Here is a 25195-nt window from a genome sequence, read left to right on the forward strand (position 1 = left end):
TAAAATTCTTGCCAACCGAATCCAAGAACACATCAAAACGATCATCCACCATGATCAAGTAGGCTTTATCCCGGGAATGCAGGGTTGGTTCAATATACGGAAATCCATCAATACAATCCACTACATAAACACACTCAAAGAACAAAACCACATGGTCATTTCATTGGATGCTGAAAAAGCAATTGACAAAATTCAGCATCCTTTCATGCTTAAAGTCTTGGAGAGAACAGGAATTCAAGGCCCATACCTAAACATAGTAAAAGCAATATACAGCAAACCGGTAGCCAGCATCAAACTAAATGGAGAGAAACTTGAAGCAATCCCACTGAAATCAGGGACCAGACAAGGCTGCCCCCTTTCTCCTTATCTTCTCAATATTGTACTTGAGGTACTAGCTCGGGCAATTCGACAACATAAGGAGGTCAAAGGGATACAAATTGGAAAGGAAGAAGTCAAACTATCATTATTTGCAGACGACATGATCGTCTACCTAAGTGACCCAAAGAACTCCACTAGAGAGCTCCTACAGCTGATAAACAACTTCAGCAAAGTGGCAGGTTATAAAATCAACTCAAGCAAATCAGTGGCCTTCCTATACTCAAAGGATAAGCAGGCTGAGAAAGAAATTAGGGAAATGACCCCCTTCACAATAGCCACAAACAGTATAAAGTATCTTGGGGTGACTCTTACCAAACATGTGAAAGATCTGTATGACAAGAACTTCAAGACTCTGAAGAAGGAAATGGAAGAAGACCTCAAAAAATGGGAAAACCTCCCATGCTCATGGATCGGTAGAATCAATATAGTTAAAATGGCCATTTTGCCTAAAGCACTATACAGATTCAATGCAATACCCATCAAAATCCCAACTCAATTCTTCACAGAGTTAGAAAGAGCAATTATCAAATTCATCTGGAACAACAAAAAACCCAGGATAGCTAAAACTATTCTCAGCAACAAAAGAAAATCTGGGGGAATCAGTATCCCTGACCACAAGCAATACTACAGAGCAATAGTGTTAAAAACTGCATGGTATTGGTACAGTGACAGGCAGGAGGATCAATGGAACAGGATTGAAGATCCAGAAATGAACCCACACACCTATGGCCACTTGATCCTCGACAAAGAGCCTGAAAACATCCAATGGAAAAAAGATAGCCTTTTCAACAAATGGTGCTGGTTCAACTGGAGGTCAGCATGCAGAAGAATGCGAATTGATCCATCCTTGTCTCCTTGTACTAAGCTCAAATCCAAATGGATCAAGGACCTCCACATAAAGCCAGACACTCTGAAGCTAATAGAAAAGAAACTGGGGAAGACCCTTGAGGACATCAGTACAGGGAGAAAGTTTCTGAACAGAACACCAATAGCGTATGCTCTAAGAGCAAGAATTGACAAATGGGACCTCATAAAATTACAAAGTTTCTGTAAGGCAAAGGACACCATCAAGAGGACAAATCGGCAACCAACAAATTGGGAAAAGTTCTTCACCAATCCTACATCAGATAGAGGGCTAATATCCAATATATATAAAGAACTCAAGAAGTTAGACTCCAGAAAACCAAACAACCCTATTAAAAAATGGGGTACAGAGTTAAACAAAGAATTCTCACCTGAAGAACTTCGGATGGCGGAGAAGCATCTTAAAAAATGCTCAACTTCATTAGTCATTAGGGAAATGCAAATCAAAACAACCCTGAGATTTCATCTTACACCAGTCAGAATGGCTAAGATTAAAAATTCAGGAGACAGCAGGTGTTGGAGAGGGTGTGGAGAAAGAGGAACACTCCTCCACTGCTGGTGGGGTTGCAAATTGGTACAACCACTCTGGAAAGCAGTCTGGCGGTTCCTCCAAAAACTGGGCACCTCACTTCCAGAAGATCCTGCTATACCACTCCTGGGCATATACCCAGAAGACTCCCCACCATGTAATAAGGATACATGTTCTACTATGTTCATAGCAGCCCTATTTATAATTGCCAGATGCTGGAAAGAACCCAGGTATCCCTCAACAGAAGAGTGGATGCAAAAAATGTGGTATATCTACACAATGGAGTACTATTCAGCCATTAGAAACAATGAATTCATGAAATTCTTAGGCAAATGGATGGAGCTAGAGAATATCATACTAAGTGAGGTAACCCAGACTCAAAAGGTGAATCATGGTATGCACTCACTAATAAGTGGATATTAACCTAGAAAAATTGGAATACCCAAAACATAATCCACACATCAAATGAGGTACAAGAAGAAAGGAGGAGTGGCCCCTGGTTCTGGAAAGACTCAGTGAAACAGTATTCAGCAAAACCAGAACGGGGAAGTGGGAAGGGGTGGGTGGGAGGACAGAGGAAGAGAAGGGGCCTTACGGGACTTTCGGGGAGTGGGGGGGCTAGAAAAGGGAAATCATTTGAAATGTAAATAAAGTATATCGAATAAAAAAAAAAAAAACTCAGGAGACAGCAGGTGTTGGCAAGGATGTGGAGAAAGAGGAACACTCCTCCACTGCTGGTAGGATTGCAAGATGGTACAACCACTTTGGAAATCAGTCTGGCGGTTCCTCAGAAATCTGGGCATGACACTTCCGAAGGATCCTGCTATACCACTCCTGGGCATATACCCACAGGATTCCCCAGCATGCAGTAAGGACACATGCTCCACTATGTTCATAGCAGCCCTATTTGTAATAGCCAGAAGCTGGAAAGAACCCAGATGTCCCTCAACAGAGGAATGGATACAAAAAGTGTGGTATATTTACACAATGGAGTATGATTCAGCCATTAGAAACAATGAATTCATGAAATTCTTAGACAAATGGATGGAGCTGGAGAACATCATACTAAGTGAGGCAACCTAGTCTCAAAAGATCAATCATGGTATGCACTCACTGATAAGTGGATATTAGCCTAGAAACTTGGAATACCCAAGACACAATCCACATATTAAATGATGTCCAAGAAGAATGGAGGAGTGGCCCCTGGTTCTGGAAAGACTCAGTGCAGCAATATAGGGGAATACCAGAACAGGGAAGTAGGAAGGGATGGATGGGGGACTAGGGGGAGGGAAGGGGGCTTATGGGACTTTCAGGGAGTGGGGAGCCAGAAAAGGGGAAATCATTTGAAATGTAAATAAAGAATATATCAAATAAATAAATAAATAAAAATTAGTAAAAACAGCAGAGGAAAACTATCCTTATGCTGCATTTCCACCACAGATGGTCATATGATGATCATTTAACAATGGCTGGGAGGTCAGAAGCCACTGTGGAAGTGAGAAGCACCGAGAAAGCGCTGGCTGGGGTCATGCCTTTTGGTCACCAATAAGCAGGGACAGCAGATCATTCTGCAAAGATATCTGTTGTTCTTATCCAGTGTGTTATTTGTGTGTGGAGGAGGGGTAACACTGCTGTGCTTATTCTGTTAGAGGAAGTTAGAAATGATGGTCAGGAGTTAGCTGCATTTTGTTTGTGAGAGGGAGAAATCAACTGGGGCCCCTAGAGAGAAAATGACACTTGCTGTGTTTAATCATTCAGAGTTGTTCCAATGTCCCTGCACACATATTTTAGGGCCACAGACTTGTCTTAGGAACTCTAAAATGAGTCACTAATTTTAGCACCAAGCAGCTATCCAGCCTCACTGAAGGGTTTTCTGTTATCGGTTCCTTCATGTATTATAGAGAGCTGATAGAAGTATCATATTAATGTTTTATATGGCTGTTACTGGTTTTTAAAAAAGCATACTCACAATACACATAGTTAGCTAAGGCATGAATAGTGAATATATGACTGGAAATTTTTAGGAATAAAGCCTTTCTAAATTCAAAACTCATTTCAAGTAATAAAGGAAAATTTAGAATCATTAGCTGCCAATAGCTTAGCATTTTCCTTCCAAGACTTCAAGGTAGCTGCATGAGGTTCATCTAAAAATTTTTTAACTCCTGAAATAACTCTCAGCTTCTTTTTTTTTTAAACTTTAGTTGACAAGGAAGTAAAAGTACATTTAGTCTCCAAGAAATAAAGCCAAAACAACAAAGAATCTCAAAAAGCACTGGCAACTGTCTAAAAAAAAAAAAGACTCAGATATAGAATCAAGTGTTTCTCTCTGATTCTATATAGTCTCTTTGATTGCTCTAAAAAAATGTAGGGAATTTGATACATAGACATATATGGGAATTGGTGCCCAGACATATATACTGGCACAACAGCATATAAAGCTCGAAATGAAAACCTCAGGGAAATTTTCAAGCATTTTAAAAAACTAGTGATGATATACTGGAAAACATTAATAAAATAGACTTATAAGGGAAAGATGGCCCTTACCCTTGTGAGCTGTTGTACACTTTGGCTATAACCCTTTATGTGCTGAACAGGAAATGGCCACGTGCTCCTCAAGAGGCTTCATGATAACCCACGCTCTTGAGAGTCCCTGAACCCAGGTTGGGCAATACCACCAGTGGTTCTCAAGTTGAACATTCCCCATGTACACCTCAGAAGAAGCATGATGGAAGTGCTCATGTAAAAGTTATCAGATGACTGACATGCATATATATGCTTCCCAGACTGTGAGTAGACATTCAAGAAATAGGTAACATCATCTAAGTGCAGAAACCAAGGGAACAGGACAGGGTGAAAGTGAAGTTGATTTCTGTGATCTAAGCTTGTCATATGGCAGTGTCCTCTGAACCAAAGCACTGCCATCGTCAGTGGACCATGTCTGCTAGCAAAGCACTACCACAGCTGTCCCTGTGTCCTCACCGAAGGAGGAGGACTGGACGGGACCACTGGACCTTCATCTGATAGTCCAGTCATTATTCTCAGCTACTTGTATATACTTCTGCCCTAATTACATGTGGCTTTGGGTCTTGGGAGGGCCTAGACTATACAGGCTGAATGACAAAAAAGAAGAGGGCCCCAACTGTACAGTCACGGGGAAGCCATCATTCATGTTGAATGCTGTAGTCAGCTTCTAATTGTGGCTGCTGTAGGGACACCAACACTCCTGCCCATTACCCCTCACACATGCTCCATAGGTAAGTCTAATAACAAGCTCATTGGTTACCCAGGGGAACTCTGCATTGTCACTGGGCCTTATGAAAGGAGGGTGAACAGACACTACTTAGTTCCTACTGGGGAAAAATTATTAAAACAACCCTATAAATGTAAATTATAATACAAAAATTTTCATGAAAACTGGAAAGTGAATAGGTTTTTTAAAACCTAAGATAGATCAGATGGGGGAGACATCTAGGTTATCCATTTACTAGGGGACAGACTTACCTATGTTTGAAAACATACCCCAGAAGGGAGGTCAAAGGTAATTAAACTAAATGCTAATGTAGATGTGTAACTACTTAAACAAACATTTGTTGAATATTAATGAAACACAAAGGCCTAGCTGATGGAACAGCAAAGAACTAAGATCTCATCTCTGCTCTCAAGGATCCGTGATCCATCAGGACACTGGGGCATCTAAGTTCAAGCCGTGTGGCGTGCCCCTGCCAGTGGGAGCAGTGTGGCGTGCCCCTGCCAGTGGGAGCAGTGTGGCGTGCCCCTGCCAGTGGGAGCAGTGTGGCGTGCCCCTGCCAGTGGGAGCAGTGTGGCGTGCCCCTGCCAGTGGGAGCAGTGTGGCGTGCCCCTGCCAGTGGGAGCAGTGCCTTCTGCCTTTGCATTTTGAGATTCTCACTCAGCACAAGACTAAAGACACAAATTTTTAAAAAGAGTTTAGCAAAGATACCTGTTTTAAAACCAGTGCGCAAAAATCATCTGTGTGAATTACATGAGCAACAACAAATAAATGGTAAATCAAAGTAATGCAGCAGTTAGCACATCATAGGGTCAAAACTAATGAAGGGTTAACATATCACAGGGTCAAAATGATGAAGTGACTAGGGGAGATGAATGAGAGACATAAAGCCTTTAGACTTAAAACTAAAGAGCACTTCTGGAGGGACTAATGAAGGCTTACATAAACTAGGAGCGTTTTCATGGACTGACAAAAAAGTCAATCTAGAACCAATACAACCCAAATCCAACCCCAGTGCTTGGGGTGTAAGTATGTATGTTATAAAGGAATTAAATTAATGGGTAAAATCTAAAAGTTACATTGAGATTTAAGGATAGAAAGCCTAAGCTGTCGAGGGTGAGGGGGGAGTAATTTAGAAGATTAATTTTACCATATTCTGAGATATCTCTTTGTCTCTCTCTGTCTCTGTCTCTCTCTCTCTCTCTCTCTCTCTCTCTGTATGTGTACGCATGTGTATGTGTAAGAATGTGACGTGTGTAGCATATGCTTGCATGCATGTGTGCATAAGTTCTTGCAAGTGTAAGTACACACACAAGCATATAGAAAGGGAAAAGATTGACATCAGGTGTCTTCTATTATTTTCATTTTTATTTTGAGACAGAGTCTCTAGCTAAGCCCACAGCTAAATGACTCAGTCTGGCCAGTGGTCCTCCCCAGCACTGGCATTACACAAATGCACCACCATGCCTGTTCTTTATGTGGAGACTGGGGAACTGAATTCAGGCTTGCATACAAAGTATTTCACCAACTGAACCATCGCCCCAGCCCTCAGATATCTTTAAAACAAATATAATTTGGAGAATGAACCAATATCACTTAATTTACAACAAATGCTATATACAATGTATATAACAAATGTAAATACAATATATGGTATCATTTTGTAAAAGTAAATTTTAGTCTGCTGATGTAATTGTTGTCTCTAAGGCTTAATGCCTCCATCTGCTACCCTAGGCCTAGCTCTGGAAGCTTCTAGCCTATGTACAATCTAATCTAGGCCTAGAATGTTTTCAGCCTCTGAAACCTACTGCTAAGTAAGCTCACCTTTCCTAGTTCTTTCTGAGCTCTGGCTGGCTGGTGCAGTTCAGCTGCTCTGGCTCAGACTCCTCTCCCAGCTGACTGGTTCAATCTGGCTTTTCCTCTCGGCCTCTACATTGGCCTTAAACTGACTCTTTTCTAATCCCCTGCCCCCTTCTCCCTCTCTGCTTCTCCCTCTAACTCTACCGCACTGTTCTCCATGAACTCTGCTGTATTTCTGTACTCTCCTGTCCTGTACTGCTTCTCCCTTGTATAGCTTCCATTTCCTCTCTCATGAAAGTTGGGCGTATCCTGTTCTGTCAAATCTTTCTCTGATTTGTCAATTTACCTATCCCTCAATTAGACACAACTTTCAAACATGGGTGCTTCCTTCTTCAAACTAACTTTACCTTCATTTGGGGGATTAAAAGTATGTACTAAGGGCATGTCTGTATTTCAGCCAGAGAGATTAAAGGTGTGTGCTAAGGTTGAGCAACACCATAATTAGGAACAGGTTTAAATATCCTGTAACATTATTTATCAGAGAAAATTAGAGAGCCACATGGGAAAGCATCTACTCTCACTACATAGCAAACAAAACCATTTATTCAGGCATATTCACAGACCAACACACCATACCTAAATCAACAAACCCCAGTGCTCTGAAGGCAAAGCAACAGTATTGCATATGGAAAGCAAGGCTGGGCTACACAGAAAAGTCCTGAATGTATTAAGAACTCTGTCGCTTAAAGACAATGAGATGAAAAGGGAAAACCAATGAGATGAGCTGAGATGAGCTGAGCCAAGAGGTATAACATACATACAAATATATATCATGATCATTATATGTATTAATAGTATATACTACTGTTCCTTTTTTTTAATGGCTCCAGTGTCCCAGTCATGAAAGAAACTGGGTGAGTCCACAAGTAGGAATCACCTTAGACTGCTGTGTCTCACAGGTGGGTTTCTATTTCATTTCCAGCAGACCCAAACCATTCCAGCAACATGGCATAGTCATACCCTCAGCCATTAGATGGCATCTTGAACAGTACCAACCTGGATTTCTATATGACGAGGGTTATCGATAAATTTTTCTATTAGAAGTCTATCATCACCAAAACTAGAAGCAGCTTCCTGGGATGAAAACCGAAAGCCATCCCTGTAGAAAAAAAAAGAACAATTATACTAGCAAATCAAAGATAGTCTTCTACATAGAAGATAGTTTTGTTTCAGCTTAATTCAGAACAAACGGGGAACAGACTCACTGCATGTACAGCGACCTAATCTAACCTGAGCAGCAACTTCCGTTTACCCCTCTGTCACAACCTTGAGCCACTTATATATTTTTTTCATTTATATTCTTTTTTTTTATGTTCGATGTATTTTTTTATTTACATTTCAAAATGATTTCCCCTTTTCTGGCCCCCCCACTCCCCGAAAGTCCCATAAGCCCCCATCCCTCCTCCCCCATCCACCCCTTCCCACTTCCCTGTTCTGGTATTGCCCTATACTGCTGCACTGAGCCTTTCCAGAACCAGGGGCCACTCCTCTGTTCTTCTTGGACATCATTTAATATGTGGATTTTGTCTTGGTATTCCAAGTTTCTAGGTTAATATCCACTTATCAGTGAGTGCATACCATGATTAATCTTTTGAGTCAGGGTTACCTCACTTAGTATGATGTTCTCCAGCTCCATCCATTTGTCTAAGAATTTCATGAATTCATTGTTTCTAATGGCTGAATACCATTCCATTGTGTAAATATACCACATTTTTTGTATCCATTCCTCTGTTGAGGGACACCTGGGTTCTTTCCAGCTTCTGGCTATTACAAATAGGGTTGGTATGAACATAGTAGAGCACATGTCCTTATTGCATGCCGGGGAATCCTCTGGGTATATGCCCAGGAGTGATATAGCAGGGTCCTCCGGAAGTGTCATGCCCAGATTTCTGAGGAACCACCAGACAGATTTCCAAAGTGGTTGCACCATCTTGCAATCCCACCAACAGTGGAGGAGTGTTCCTCTTTCTCCACATCCTTGCCAACACCTGCTGTCTCCTGATTTTTTTACCTTAGCCATTCTGTCTGGTGTGAGGTGTAATCTCAGGGTTGTTTTGATTTGCATTTCCCTAATGATTAATGATGTTGAACATTTCATAAGGTGCTTCTCAGCCCTCCAAAGTTCTTCATGTGAAAATTCTTTGTTTAGCTCTGTACCCCACTTTTTAATGGGGTTATTTGGTTCTCTGGGGTCTACATTCTTGAGTTCTTTGCATATATTAGATATTAGGCCTCTGTCAGATTTAGGGCTTGTGAAGATCCTTTCCCAATCTGTTGCTTGATGTTTTGTCCTTTGACAGTGTCCTTGGCCTTACAGAAACTTTGTAGTTTTATGAGGTCCCATTTGTCAATTCTTGATCTTAGAGCATAAGCTATTGGTGTTCTATTCAAGAACTTTTCCCCTGTGCCCATGTCCTCAAGGGTCTTCCCCAGTTTCTTTTCTATTAGTTTCAGTGTGTCGCGTTTTATGTGGAGGTCCTTGATCCATTTGGAGTTGAGCTTAGTACAAGGAGATAAGAATGGATCGATTCACATTCTTCTGCATGCTGACCTCCAATTGAACCAGCACCATTTGTTGAAAAGGCTAAGTTTTTTCCACTGGATGCTTTCAGCTCCTTTGTCAAAGATCAAGTGACAATAGGTGTGTGGGTTCATTTCTGGATCTTCAATCCTATTCCATTGATCTGCTTGCCTGACATTGTACCAGTACCATGCAGTTTGTATCACTATTGCTCTGTAGTAAAGTTTGAGGTCTGGGATACTGAATCCCCCAGAAGTTCTTTTACTGATGAGAATAGTTTTAGCTATCCTGGGTTTTTTGTTATTCCATATGAATTTGAGAATTGCTCTTTCTAACTCTGTGAAGAACTGAGTTGGGATTTTGATGGGGATTGCACTGAATCTGTAGATTGCCTTTGGCAAGATGGCCATTTTAAGTATATTAATCCTGCCAATCCACGAGCATGGAAGATTTTTCCATTTTCTAAGATCTTCTTTGATTTCCTTCTTTAGAGATCTGAAGTTCTTGTCATATAGGTCTTTCACTTGTTTGGTTAGAGTCACCCCAAGATAATTTATGCTGTTTGTGGCTATTGTGAAGGGTGTCATTTCACTACTTTCTTTCTCAGTCTGCTTATCCTTTGAGTATATAAAGGCTACTGATTTGCTTGAGTTGATTTTGTAGCCAGCCACTTTGCTCAAGTTGTTTATCAGCTGTAGGAGTTCTCTAGTAGAGTTTTCTGGGTCACTTATGTATACTATCATATCATCTGCAAATAGTGATAGTTTGACTTCTTCCTTTCCAATTTGTATCCCTTTGACCTCCTTATGTTGTCTAATTGCTCTAGCTAGGACTTCAAGAACTATATGAAAAACTATATACTTTTCTCCAAGAAAAGATATGGAGAGAGGGGGCAGCCCTGTCTAGTCTCTGATTTTAGTGGGATTGCTTCAAGTTTCTCTCCATTTAGTTTGATGTTGGCTACCAGTTTGCTGTATATTGCTTTTACTATGTTTAGATATGGGCCTTGAATTCCTGTACTTTCCAAGACTTTTAGCATGAAAGGATGCTGAATTTTGTCAAATGCTTTTTCAGCATCTAATGAAATGATCATGTGGTTTTTTTTTTCTTTGAGTTTGTTTATATAGTGGATAGCATTGATGGATTTCCGTATATTGAACCATCCCTGCATCCCTGGGATGAAGCCTACTTGATCATGGTGGATGATCATTTTGATGTGTTCTTGGATTTGGCGGGCAAGAATTTTATTTAGTATTTTTGCATCGATGTTCATAAGGGAAATTGGCCTGAAATTCTCTTTCTTAGTTGGATCTTTGTGTGGTTTTGGTATCAGTGTAATTGTGGCTTTGTAGAACGAGTTGGGTAGTGTTCCTTCTGTTTCTATTTGGTGGAATAGTTTGAAGAGTATTGGTGTTAAGTCTTCTTTGAAGGTCTGATAGAATTCTGCACTAAAACCATCTGGTCCTGTGCTTTTTTTGAACGGAACACTATCTATGACCCCTTCTATTTCTTTAGGGGTTATGGGTCTGTTTAGATTATCTATTTGATCCTGATTTAATTTTGGTATTTGGTATCTGTATAAAAAATTGTCCATTTCCTCCAGATTCTCCAGTTGTGTTGAGTACAGGCTTTTGTAGTGGGATCTGATGATTTTTTGAATTTCCTCGGTTTCTGTTGTAATATCTCCCTTTCCATTTCTAATTTTGTTAATTTGGATACTGTCTCTGTGCCCTTTAGTTAGTCTGGCTAAGGGTTTATCTATCTTGTTGATTTTTTCAAAGAACCAGCTCCTGGTTTTGTTGATTCTTTGTATGGTTCTCTTAGTTTCTACTTGATTGATTTTATCCCTGAGTCTGATGATTTCCTTTCTTCTTCTCCTCCTGGGTGAATTAGCTTCTTTTTGTTCAAGTGCTTTCAGTTGTTCTGTTAATCTTCAAGTGTATGCTCTCTCCAATTTCTTTTTGGAGGCACTCGAAGCTATGAGTTTTCCTCTTAGCACTTCTTTCATTGTGTCCCATAGATTTGGTTATGTTGTGCCTTCATTTTCGTTGAATTCTAAAAAATGTTTGATTTCTTTCTTTATTTCTTCCTTGACCAAGGTATCATTGAGTAGAGTATTGTTCAGATTCCATGTATATGTGGGCTTTCTGTTGTTTTTATTGTTATTAGAGACCACTTTTACTCCATAGTGATCTGATAGGAGGCATGGGATTATTTCAATCTTCTTATATTTGTTGAGGTCTGTTTTGTGAGCAACTATATGATCGATTTTGGAGAAGGTACCATGAGGTGCTAAGAAAAAGATATATTCTTTTGGGATGAAAAGTTTTATATTTATATATATATCTGTTAAATCCAGTTGTGCCAAAGCTTTAATTAGTTTCACTGTCTCCCTGTTTAGTTTCTGTTTTCCTGATCGGTCCATTGAGGAGAGTGGAGTGTTAAAGCCACCCACAATTATTGTGTTAGGTGCAATGTGTGCTTTGAGCTTTAGTAAAGTTTCTTTTATGAATGAAGGCGCCCTTGTATTGGAGCATAGATGTTCAGGATTGAGAGTTCTTCTTGTTGGATTTTTCCTTTGACCAGCAAGAAGTGTCCTTCCATGTCTCTTTTGATGACATTAGGTTGAAAGTCAATTTTATCTGATATTAGAATGTCAACTCCGTGGGCTAGAAAAGGGGAAATCATTTGAAATGTAAATAAATTATATCGAATAAAAAAAAATAAAAAATAAAAAAAAAAGACACACACACACACACACAAAAAAAAAAGAATGTCAACTCTGGCTTGTTTCCTGAGACCATTTGTTTATAGAATTGTCTTCCAGCCTTTTACTCTAAGGTAGTTTTTGTCTTTGACACTGAAGTGTGTTTCCTATATGCAGCAAAATGTAGGGTCTTGTATACATAACCAGTCTGTTAGTCTATGTCTTTTTATTGGGGAATTGCATTCATTGATGTTAAGAGATATTAAGGAGTAGTGGTTATTTCTTCTTATCATTTTTGATGTTAATTTTATACTTGTGTGGTTATTTTCTTTTGGGTTTGATGAAAGAAGTTTAATATCCTGCTTTTTCCAGGGTATAGTTTCCCTTGTTGTAATGGTGTTTTCCCCCTATTATCCTTTGTAGGGCTGGGTTTGTGGAAAGATATTGTGTAAATTTGGTTTTGTCATGGAATATCTTGGTTTCTCCTTCTATAGTGATTGAGAGTTTCGCTGGGTATAGTAGTCTCAGCTGGCATCTGTGTTCTCTTAGAGTCTGCATGAGCTCCGCCCAGGATCTTCTAGCTTTCATGGTCTCTGGTGAGAAGTCTGGTGTAATTCTGATAGGTCTTCCCTTATATGTTACTTGCCCTTTTTCTCTTACTGCCCTAAGTATTCTTTCTTTGTTTAGTACCTTTGGGGTTTTGATTATTATGTGACAGGAGGTATTTCTGTTCTGGTCCAGTCTGTTTGGAGTTCTGTAGGCTTCTTGTATATTCATGGGCATTTCTCACTTTAGGTTAGGGAAGTTTTCTTCCATAATTTTGTTGAAGATATTTGCTGACCCTTTAAGTTATAAATCTTCACTCTTATCAATGCCTATAATCCTTAGGTTTGGCTTTCTCATTGTGTCCTGGATTTCCTGGATGTTTTGGGTTACAAGCTCTTTGCATTTTGCATTTTCTTTAACTGTTGAGTCCATGGTTTCTATGGTATCTTCGGCATCTGAGATGCTTTCTTCTATCTCTTGTATTATATTGTTGATATTTGCATCTATGGCCCCTGATTTCTTCCCAAGGTTTTCTATCTCCAAAGTTGTCTCCCTTTGTGCTTTCTTAGTTGTTTCTACTTCTGTTTTTAGATCCAGGAAGTTTTTGCTCAGTTCCTTCACTTGCTTGTTTGTATTTTCCTGTAATTCTTTGAGAGATTTTTGTGTTTCCTCTTTCATGACGTCTGCCTGTTGATCAAAGTTCTCCTGTATTTCTTTAAGTGATTTTTGCATTTCCTCCTTATTGGCTATACTAACTTCTGACCCATATTCTCCTGAATTTCTTTAAGTGATTTTTGTGTTTCCCTTGTAAGGGCTTCTAGCTTTTGATCATTTTTCTCCTGAATTTAAGAGATTTATTTATGTCCTTCATGTGTTCCTCTAACAGCATCCTTACCAGTGATTTTAAATCCAACTCTTGTTTTTCTGGCATGTTGGGGTATCCAGGGCTTGTTGTTTTTGGAGAGTTGGGTTCAGATGCTGCCATAATGCCTTGGTTTCTGTTAGTAATGTTCCTACACTTGCCTTTAGCCATCTAGTTCTGATGGTCTTATTGTCACAGGCTGGTGCTTCAACCTACTCTGGATCTTTAAGGCTATTTCTGCAACACTAGATGACTGGGTTTCCTCTGGCACAGATTGCCTTCCTCTTTTGTGCCTTTGGAGCCCTGCTCAGTCTTGCCTCAAGCAATGTTATACTTGGTTTGTCACAGTGAACCAGGTGTTCCTGGACTGCTCTGTCATGGAGCAAAGATGGGGGAGGGGGGGCACTCACTCTGTTGATTCAAAATACCCATTCACATAAAGTAAAATAAACATACTTTTTTTTTTCTTTTTCAAGACAGGGTTTCTCTGTGTAGCCCTGGCTGTCCTTGAACTCAGTCTGGAGACCAGAAATCCACCTGCCTCTGCCTCCCAAGTGCTAGGATTAAAGGCATGCGCCGCCACCACCACCCGGCTAAACAAATATTTTTAATACACTAGTTAAGAAGTATTAAAAAGCACATGTTTATTTGCATTAGAAGTTAGAAGACACAAAAAAGTGGAAAGGGCCTGGCAGTTACACAGTGCGGGGAGCAACAGAGACTGTAATTCTGTAGGAAGATGCTTCCTAGACATGTTTCAGATGCCGGGCCTGAGATGCAGCTGTGTCCCATAGACCACTTCGGACATTGTGTTATATCTCCTTTAAAATGACTTCAAACATTTAAAACAGAAAAGGATGGTTTTTTGAGGAGAAAAAAAGTATAGATTTAATTATTATTTTGCTAGATACATAACAAAGGGGAATTATTTGAGCAGTTCAGCAAACTTAGCAAGGCATGGTGGCATACCACTTTAACCTCAGCTCTCAGGAAGCAGAGGTGGGTATATCTTATAAAGAAAATATCTTGTTCATTGTATAGATGTATTACCTGTCAATTTAAAAAAAAAAAAAAAAAAAAAAAAACCTTAAAAAGAGCCAGGTGGGAGAGTCACCCAGGAAGATGTGAGGAGATGCAGGGTGTCTGAGCACAGGTCATGTGGCACAGGTCATGTAGCAGTCATGTGGCACAATGTAGGTTATAACAAATGGGTTATTTTAATTATGATCTAGTCAGAGAGACGAGCCTAGCTATGTGGCCAAGATGTTTGTAAATATATTTTAAACCTGAGTCTCATTTCTGGGAGCATGAGCCTGGGAGGAAGAACCAGGACTAACTTTTACAATGTCTCTGTGAGTTCCTGGCCTATTTGGCCTACTTAGTGAATTCTGGGCCAAGCAGAACAATATAGATACTATCTCAAAAGAATTAAAATAAATAAAGTAATTAAATTAAATTAAATTAAACTGAAACTTAGGATTCAGTTCCCCGGCTCACCCAATAAGGGTTCTTGCCATCAAGCCCAGGGACCAGAGTTTGATTCTTCACATCCTCGGGACAGATTCCCACAAGTTGTCCTGTGACTCCATGCATGTACCATAGCATGTGCACACCCAGGTAAATTAAGTAAATGTAAACAATTGTGAAGGAAAAAAACACCTTAAGCTTATCTAAAAGTAACTGAAACTATTTATTCATTCACTGATATATCTGGAATACAAAATGTAGTTACCTTTACTTCTAGCCAAGTATGCCTTTATATTAAATACTTGTATTGAACATAAAACAAGAAAACTAGACTCTTCTAATCCTTTTTATATAGAACATTGCATGTGGACATTTTAAACATAATTATCTAATATGCTATGTCTGTACTTGAAATGTAAAGTAGTGAAAGTAACTAGAAGACATATTTTAAAACCTGAGGTGAAAAAATTCTCCTCTTTCCGATCCCTAAGAGAAAAGATCTCAGGTTTTCTTAGTCTTCCGTTATATCTTTGACTTAGAGACATGGTTTCCAGATTGGGGCAGAGTATAAAGGTGAGCGAAACTAGAAGCACAGTGAGTCATCCTCAGCACCATGTGGCCAGAGCCTCACTAGCTGGGACAGACATTGTGATTCATAAAGAGAATAACATAGCACTTTACCGTTCGCCTCTAATGTAATGACTAAAAGCTTTCATTTTACCTTTAAGCCAAGAACATCAAAAGTAAGACATCAAAGTCTTCAAAATAAAACACAAAGTTTGAAAACATCACAAGTATGTTTTGCAGCTAAGGAAAAGTTGTATTGAGAACATCCTCTGAGAGGTAGTTCAGGGCCAGAGCAAAATCCTGGCGCATTCCAAGTTCTGGGTTCTACATCCTGCCACCAGACAATGCCAAACACACACTTCGGGTTACTGCATTTATACCTTCCTTAATTCAAAAAATAATCATTCAGCCAAGGAATCTGATACATATTTTTGTACTGCTAACATCTAAAGTAAAATAGAAATTGTGTGACTTATGGTATGGTTAGTCAATAATGTAGCCAGGGTTCTATTTTGGCCGTATATTTCACGTAAATCTACACGTAGAAAAGAAGGCCAGAGCCTGTTGTGAAAACAGATAAGCTCCATATTGAAGAACTTTCATGATTTGTTATTGTTGTTATTGTTTTGAGACAGGGTCTCTCTGTGTAACAGCCCTGACTGTCCTGGAATTCACTTTGTAGACCAAGCTGGCTTCTGCCTCCAGAGCACTGGGATTAATAGCATATGCCACCACAACCACCTAAGTTTCATTGAATTCTTCCCATTGTTGTAAAGGCTCTAAGCAAGTCTTGGATCAACTTCACTACCAAAAGTAAGAAAAGATGCACAGGATACAGATGCTCTCAGGACAAAACAAAGCAGCAGACACTGACACACACACACACACACACACACACACACACAGTCTACGTCGAGTGTCTACCTCTGCTATTGCATTCCACCTTTCTTTTTAAACAGTGCTTCTCATAGAACCTGGAATTTGCTGATCTGTCTAGACTGACAGGACCACAAACACTGGGGATTCTCCTGCCTCTACAGCTCCAGGATAATGAGCCTGAAATCTAGTCCTGTTTTGCTGTGGTAATTGTTTTGGTTTTATTGAGGTTTTGTTTTGTTTTGTTTTTTAACACAGGTGCTGGGATCTCAACTAAAACCCTCATGCTTGCATGAGAAGCATACTCATGACTGAACCACCCTCTAGCCTCTCCCTGCTTTCAGATTTGGCTGCATTAGGCAGTCTCTTTTCTAATTGCCATGTCACCACACATTAGATTTGTAAAAAATTATTTCCCTCTGTAAGAATGGCAATATGATAGTTGCCTGAGAAAGGCCCAGCCCTAGTGTACAAGTCTGAGGGGCAAGGCCCAAGGGATGAGTTCAAAGGCAAAGCTCAGGACAAGCTCAACAACCCACCCTGCCTGACGATGAATGCTGTTTATGGAAAGGAAGTTCTGCATCAGAGCTTATTGCCCCAGCTGTGTTCTCTGAGCCACTGGAGACCTGTGGTTCTCCAGGAACTCCTTAGCAAATGACTTATCAAAATGCTTCCAAAGCACAAAGCTCAGGTAAGCCTGACAGAAGAGGCCGGGAAGGGAAGCTCCAGCTGCTGGGAGGGTTGTGAAGAGATTACACCAACTGTGCCTTTGGAAAGTCAAAGCTATATTAAATAACACAGACTACTTTGACTACTGAAATTAATAAAAAAATAATAAGTTTTCTAAGTTTATAATAGAACATATTATATATAAAAGACATACAGCAATTTCAAATTCAGAAGGAAAATGATATACTACACACTAAAATTTATCAAAGTAATTATCCACTGGGATTAAATAAACTTGGTTCAATCCTTAGACCACACTGTAAATTATATTGCCAGATGTTAATAATTCTTCATAGAAAACAGAACAACTCTAATTTCTTAAAAATACACTATAAAGACAAAACGCTTTACCAATATAAAATAAAAATTTGTTTTAAATAACCTTTCTGTGGTAAGGTAATTATCTTCAAAATATACAGAAGGAGGATTTCTGCATAGTATCAATTTCTCTCCCATCCAAAAGTAAAGATTAGATGGTCACTGTAATTATTCCATTATGCGTTGGGTATCTGTTTACCTGTCAGTTTAATAAAACTCTGGTAGCTGCAATTTTCATCAAAAGTATATGTCAGGCAGCCTCTCACCTGGTCTCTTCGTCATCCCAAGCGATGCGCATGCCTTTCCCACCACCGCCTGCTGAGGCCTTGATCATCACAGGGTAGCCTAACAGCAGGGAAGAGTGAGACAGACGCTCAGACTTTGATCATGTGGATGTATGAACATGACAACTGACCACATGTTCTGTAACACAGACGACAATAATTTATTTAAAAGTTCCTTTCTTTAGAGTTACAGAAACACAACAATGACCTTACACATCTAAATGAATAAGCATTTTAAAAGAATAGAGCATTTGTATAAATAAATATACTTCCCAAGTAAGGAAATAAAAGCTTAAAAAAATCTGACAGACAACTCCAAAATTAGAAATATATAAACCAGACAATGATTTAAAAAGCAGTTTACACGGCATGCATGCACATGCACATGTCCACACACACCTTTGTGATTCTGAAAACTGCCACTTGCATGCCTTACACATCAAATTCTCTTTCATTTGCAGAAATTTTGGGTGTTTTCACATGAAAGGTCACAGAGAATGCCTTTAGACTTTATCAGCAGAACAGAGAGTGTAGGGGGGAAATCAAGTATGGTTACTTCCCAAAGAGCCTGAGCCCTCTCGCACAGCCAAGAAGCCACTACACTTCTCTGTACACTCAACAGGCTGTCAAGAAAGTACCAAGCCAGGACCCAGATAAAGGCCATTCTCAACTACAGCTTCATGAGAAGAGATAAAGCCACCATTTTATCATTCTACAATCCCTCCCATCACATGTGCCGGAAAAGTCAGTCTCAGCCTGGCATGGTATGTGCCTTTAATCCCAGGACTAAGGAGGTAGAAGGAGGAGGATCTTAGTGAATTCAAGCTCACCCTGGTCACCCTAGTGAGTTCCAGGACAGCCAGAGCTAGATGCTCAGATCCTATCTCAAAATAAAAATTAAAATTAAAAAAAAAAAAAGGAAAGGAAAGTAAGTCTCCTTCCTTAAAGGCTCTCTGGAAACTCAGTGAAAATAATCACATAAATAATTGCATTTGTATTGTCTTTGCTCAGGAAAGAAGCAGTCAATACGCCTTACAGTGTCCTTCCTGGTCTGTGATTCTATAACAGCATTTACATCTAGATATAGGACCTTATAGGAAAAAAAGGAAGAAACTGACCAAATGTCACAGATATTTGATCCTGATACACAAAACACTACCATTGGTTTAGTTACAACAGTACTTGCTTCCTCAATATTTCATAATTAAGTCCATTAAAATATGTTTGCTATGCTTATAAGGAGCAGCATTTTGAACAACACAAGTGTAGTAAGTAGAAAACTAAATGTATTGTTATTAATCTGGGGCCTTCTGATCCAAGAAGAGAAAAGCAAAGGACCCAAATAATTCCATTGTTGGAATTAAAAACAGCAAACGACCAAAGAAAGGTAGAAAAAAGGGAAATTAGAGCCAGTGTGACAAAAAGGGTCAGTCCAGTAGCATGAGAGTATTTTAGGTGTGAGCTATGGAAACAGATGGGTGAGGGGACAAAGGAAGATTTATGAAATGGTGAAGCAATTCAGTGGGAGTATAGACATTGTGTAGATCCAACTGGCCAGTGGAGAGGATTTTGCATGTTTGCATGCTAGACCCCACCTAGGATCATGCAGTGTTCACCCTCACAGAAAGCAAGCATCAACTCTGGCATTTGTCTCATTCAGTACTACAGCCATGTGTACTCGTGTGTGTGTGTGTGTGTGTGTGTGTACTTGTGTGTGTGTGTGTACTCATGTGTGTGTGTGTACTTGTGTGTGTGTGTACTCATGTGTGTGTGTACTTGTGTGTGTGTGTACTCGTGTGTGTGTGTGTGTGTGTGTGTGTGTGTGTGTGTGTGTGTACTTGTGTGTGTGTGTGTGTGTGTGTGTGTTTATGCATGCATCTGCTTTGGAAAAGTAAAGAAATGTGATATAAAACTGTCATGCCTACAAAAATTCTATCTACAACAACCTGCAGTCTTCGTATAGGCAAATGACCCATCACCACCCATCTACCAAAGTACATGCTTACCAGCTCCACCCATACTTATTCATGCTTGCAACAGGAACACTCAAGGGGACTGGGGTATTCTCCTTCCATTCCTCCTCCATTTTGGGTTCTTAAACACTGGAAAATCTTCAGTCTTCTCAGCCATATGTATGCTATGAACCCTCAACTATGCAGTCATTTTTTTTGTTTGAAAACATGATGAAGAATTTATCCTTATTCAAAATATCTCTCTTGTTAGACCTATGAATACCTGCAACCCAGAAAGTCAAGAGTCCCTGATAAAAATGTAAAAAGCTGAATATGAAAAGCATCTGTAACTCCAGTTCAGGGAATCTGATAGCCTCTTCTAGACTCAGAGGGCTCTTGCACACATGTGGTACACAAACTCACACAAGCACATACATAAATGAAAAAATTAATTCACCTTGAAAAGAAAATTATGAAAGGAAGAGGAAAAACTAGCAGAAGTTGGTGATACTAATTCTGGCTACATTCTGAAATAATACAAGGGTCTTGCACTCAGTTTGTAATGTTAAATAACTCATTACATACATACATACATATATACATACATACATACATACATGGGCTTCAGATAGCCCGTGAAGAAACAAAACCATTCTATTCAGGCAATAACAATACGAAGCAGCCTAGTTTCTCTCCTACCATCTCACTGTGTCCTGCCACTCTAGGTACATTAAGTTATGCAGTGCCTGAAACTAGAAGTAGAAAGAAAACTAAGGACTTAGTAAAAGTCAGTATCACTGGAAAAATTAGGAGTTACCCAGCAAGAATGATGGTTAATGCCAACTCTGTTACCTACTCAACATATACAGGTTCTACAAGCAATCTCTTATTTTCTAATTCACTAAATCATTCACTCCTGGATTTGGCTTTTGTCTGTAATGCATTTGTTTAAATTTATGTTTTCAGTTAACATGTTTTTGAAACAGAATTAACATCCTTATCACAACGAAGTATTTGAGTCTTTAAAAGCAAGCAATCTTTCTTCCAATACAAAAAGATAATTTGTAACTTTATATTTTTTAAATATACAGACATAAGCAATTTTCAAACACAAACAATGATGCTTGTGGGGGCTTGTTTGTTTGTTTGTGTTCTGAGACATGTGGCTTAGAATTCACTATACAGCTCAGGCCACCTCAAACTGTCCATCATCCTGGTTCTGGGATCATACATGGGACACTGTGTGCTTAGACTCAGGCCTCGGTGCTGTTCCGGTTTCTTTTTACCTTTGCGGCTGTCTCATTGGATCATCTGGAACTGACCATGTGCTCCACAATCACATGGAAGCTTCCCAACACACCAAGTGTACCAAGGTGTCAAGTCCTTATGTCCCTTTCTGCACAATTATGGGTAAATGAATACTTTCAAAAAGAAACTACACAGTTTCTACTCTTAAGCCATGTGTACTCATGTAACATGATAACAACTGGGAAGTATGTCCCTCAGTGGGGCCAGCTTTACTTCTTGAATTGCTTCTCTAAACAATTGATATTTTAAGTTAATTTAAATGCTAAGAGTGGAGTGTAGGCAAACTCCGTGAAGAAGAATGAGCCCTTAATATCCAATATATACAAAGAACTCAAGAAGTTAGACCCCAGAAAACCAAATAACCCTATTAAAAAATGGGGTACAGAGTTAAACAAAGAATTCTCACCTGAAGAACTTCGGATGGCTGAGAAGCATCTTAAAAAATGCTCAACTTCATTAGTCATTAGGGAAATGCAAATCAAAGCAACCCTGAGATTTCACCTTACACCAGTCAGAATGGCTAAGATTAAAAACTCAGGAGACAGCAGGTGTTGGCAAGGATGTGGAGAAAGAGGAACACTCCTCCACTGCTGGTGAGGTTGCAAATTGGTACAACCACTCTGGAAATCAGTCTGGCGGTTCCTCAGAAAACCGGGCACGTCACTTCCGAAAGATCCTGCTATACCACTCCTGGGCATATACCCAGAGGATTCCCCAGCATGTAATAAGGATATATGCTCCACTATGTTCATAGCAGCCCTATTTATAATAGCTAGAAGCTGGAAAGAACCCAGGTATCCCTCAACAGAAGAATGGATGCAAAAAATGTGGTATATATACACAATGGAGTACTATTCAGCCATTAGAAACAATGAATTCATGAAATTCTTAGACAAATGGATGGAGCTGGAGAACATCATACTAAGTGAGGTAACCCAGTCTCAAAAGATCAATCATGGTATGCACTCACTGATAAGTGGATATTAGCCTGGAAAACTGGAATACCTAAAACATAATCCACACATCAAATGAGGTACAAGAAGAATGGAGGAGTGGCCCCTGATTCTGGAAAGACTCAGTGTAGCAGTATAAGGCAAAACCAGAACAGGGAAGTGGGAAGGGGTGGGTGGGAGAACAGGGGGAGGGAAGGGGGCTTATGTGACTTTCGGGGAGTGGGGAGCCAGAAAAGGGGAAATCATTTGAAATGTAAATAAAAAAATATATCAAATAAAAAAATACAAATAAAATCAGAAGAAGAAGAAGAAGAGGAGGAGGAGGAGGAGGAGGAGGAGGAGGAGGAAGAGGAGGAGGAGGAGGAGGAGGAGAATGAGCCCTGATAGAATTCCGTATGGAGAAGTCATCTACCAATGCTTTCTAGGATTACTTCAACTGCTCTGCAATGAATAAGCTGTAGCAACTGGAACTCTGATTGCAAGGTCTTTGTAGGAGCCCAAGTGCCAGACAGCCTTCATTTGGAAGTGGCCAGTCACAAAAGAGAAAGACAGAGACTTCAGTTTGCTCTACAATTTGAGACACCATGTGTTGGATACAGAAGATAAGGAAGACTCTGGAAGCTTAGAAAGCTTTCCCATTTAGTTGTGGGTGCTAACAACAACTTGATTAACTGATAATAAGATATTTACCTGCATATGACATGAAAAATAACCAGACTTTCCCAGCAAATGCCACCCAAGACTGGGAGGTGGTGTGTAATTATCAGGTTACTTAAAAGCTGATAAAAATACCTAAAGGATAAGGTACTAATAATTCATTTTTAAATTATATATATTTTAGATTTATACATTTTGATAGAATATATCAACTAATGGAGAAGGGAGCATAAAAAGATGACAAAAACAAAATGCTTCTTGGGAAATGACCAGTTCCAAATTTAGCAATGCTAATCAGTAATCTGGCCCAGCAAAGTAAGGCTGTTAGGCAGGAAAGTTATCTTTCTAAAACAGTTGGGAAACCTACAAAGGTCTTTGTTTCCTAAAGAAAAGTTCAAAGAGGAAAAAAAAAATAAAAGATACTGCAGGGAGAAGAGATCTCTAGATGGACAGAATAGAGGCAGACAATGGACAATGGGGCTTAGACAAGAAAACAAAAGCCTTAAGAGAAAAGATCAGACAGGAAGGAGACCCCTGGGGAGTCTTGTGTTAGAATTGCAGAGAAATCTGTGTCACACACTGCATTTTGCAGATTGGTTTTTGCCTGTTTAATGTAAAATAGTTAATCTGCCCTTTCTTTGGGAAGTAGCTGGTTTATTTTTGTTTGAGGGAGGGGGAGATCCTGTCTTTTGTGACTTGGTTGTTATAATACCTGGTCTTGACTGCCAACCTGACTGGATTTAGAAGCAGCTTAGAAATACACCTTTGGAACCAACTGGGAGGGAGAATATCTGAGCTCAAAATGGGGAGCATGTACCAATGGGAATCCTAGAGGTCCAGGAAGAAAGCAGTGTAGACTGCCTGCCTTTACTTCCTCATTCTGCATGAGTCTGGCTGCTGATGTCCTCCACTGACAACAGGTTCCAGCTTGAGTGTCCAGGATGGAATAACACCAGGCACTCTCCAGGGAGCACCAGGCCTTCACTCAATGTCCTCTGTATCTCCAGCATCAACCAGACAGCCATTGCTAGACTACCCAGGCCCTGCTGTATAGAGCACTACAATGAATCCACTTTTACGACAATGACTCAAACCTCTAGGTAAGAAGGCGGTCTAGAGGCTGCCTCTGTGTGAGCCAATGGAGGCCAGAGTCAGAATAAGAAAAGGGGGATTTATGCCAAGAGAACAATAAAGAAAGCTTATTTGCAATCCATGAAGAAAATGAAGAGATACAAGGCAAAGAGCAATAAGAAGTTGTACAATGTTGAAAAGAAAAGCAAGACTTGCATCAGCTGCACAGCTCATGAACAGACAAATGAGAAACACTACCTCAGAAAAAGTAAACTAAGAATTGAGCCTTAAGAGCAGTCTGTTCAGGGGGAGGAGAGGGAGGGGAAACTGCAGTCGGAATGTAATATGTAAAAGAAGAATTTAAAAAGAAAAAAAAAAAAGCAGAGTGGTCTGTTCCCTGGGTGTGGGGCACATGCCTGTATTCTCAGCATCAGGGGACAGAAGCAAATATCACCCACCATTTAAAGCATTTAGAGGCCAGCCTGGTTGACATGCTCACTCAGAGATACACAGATAGACTTGTCTTGGAAAGCAAAACAAAACCAAAAAAAGAACAGGCTGCTCAAAGAGATCTCTCTCAAAACCAAACAATGAGCCAAATAGCTAATATACAAAGCACAGCACAGAAAATAAGGAAGCATGAGAAAGCAAGACACATGACTGCTCCCAGACTACAGAACTTAAGACACTGGAACCGGTACCCCACCAGATGGACATTTCAAAAGTTATCTTGTAAAAATGATCAGTGACGGGCTGGTGAGATGGCTCAGTGGTTAAGAGCACCAATTGCTCTTCCAGAGGTCCTGAGTTCAATTCCCAGCACAACCACATGGTGGCTCACAACCATCTGTAATAGGATCCAACGCCCTCTTCTGGTGTGTCTCAGACAGCTACAGTGTACTCACTAAAAACATTAAAATACATACAAATAAATAAATATTTAAAAAATGATCAGTGACACAATGGAGGACTTAAAACAAGCAAATGGATTAAGTAAGGATCTAGAAAGGCAGCAACACAGAGGGAAGAGTCAGCAAAACAGATAATGAAATCAGCAGTTGTGGTAGTTTGAATGAGAAGGCTCCTTAGGTTCACAGGAAGGGATGTGACATGAAAGAATTAGGAAGTGTGGCCTTGTGTTAGAGTAGGTTTGACCTTCTTGGAAGAAATGTGTTTACTAAGTGGGCTTTGAGGTTTCAGAAGCTCCAGCCAGGTCTAGTGGCTCTGTCTTCCTAATGCCTGAAAATGCAGATGTAGAATGTCAGCTACCTCTATGGCACCATGTCTGCCTGCATGCTGTCATGCTTCCCACCATAAACTGCCATGAATGGACTCTGAAACTATAAGACAGCCCCAATTAAATGTTTTTCTCTGGCCCTGCAATGATAGCACATGCCTTTAATCCCTGCAATTGGAAAACAGAGGTAGGTGGATTTCTGTGAGTTCAAGGCCAGCCTGGTCTACAGAGCAAGTTTCAGGATAGCCAAGGCTAAAAAGTT

At 39.9% G+C, this 25195-nt stretch overlaps 1 protein-coding gene across 2 annotated transcripts in view; it reads right to left on the bottom strand.

Annotated features, from left to right (window-relative positions):
• Positions 1–25195, bottom strand: part of Pcca (propionyl-CoA carboxylase subunit alpha) — a 774935-nt gene that overhangs the window by 242550 nt on the left and 507190 nt on the right. Inside the window, exons 9-10 of one of the 2 annotated variants that reach the window (XM_052190574.1) lie at positions 17738–17816; positions 7875–7977 (exon numbers count right to left, since the gene is read on the bottom strand). The exons of the other annotated variant lie outside the window; for it this stretch is intronic. Of the exons in view, the coding sequence (XP_052046534.1) occupies positions 7875–7977; positions 17738–17816 (182 nt within the window). The remainder of the gene's footprint in view (positions 1–7874; positions 7978–17737; positions 17817–25195) is intronic. 2 annotated transcript variants of the gene reach the window in all.

Source organism: Apodemus sylvaticus, chromosome 8 (genome assembly GCF_947179515.1).
Source record: "Apodemus sylvaticus chromosome 8, mApoSyl1.1, whole genome shotgun sequence".
NCBI classification, from domain to species: Eukaryota; Metazoa; Chordata; class Mammalia; order Rodentia; family Muridae; genus Apodemus; species Apodemus sylvaticus.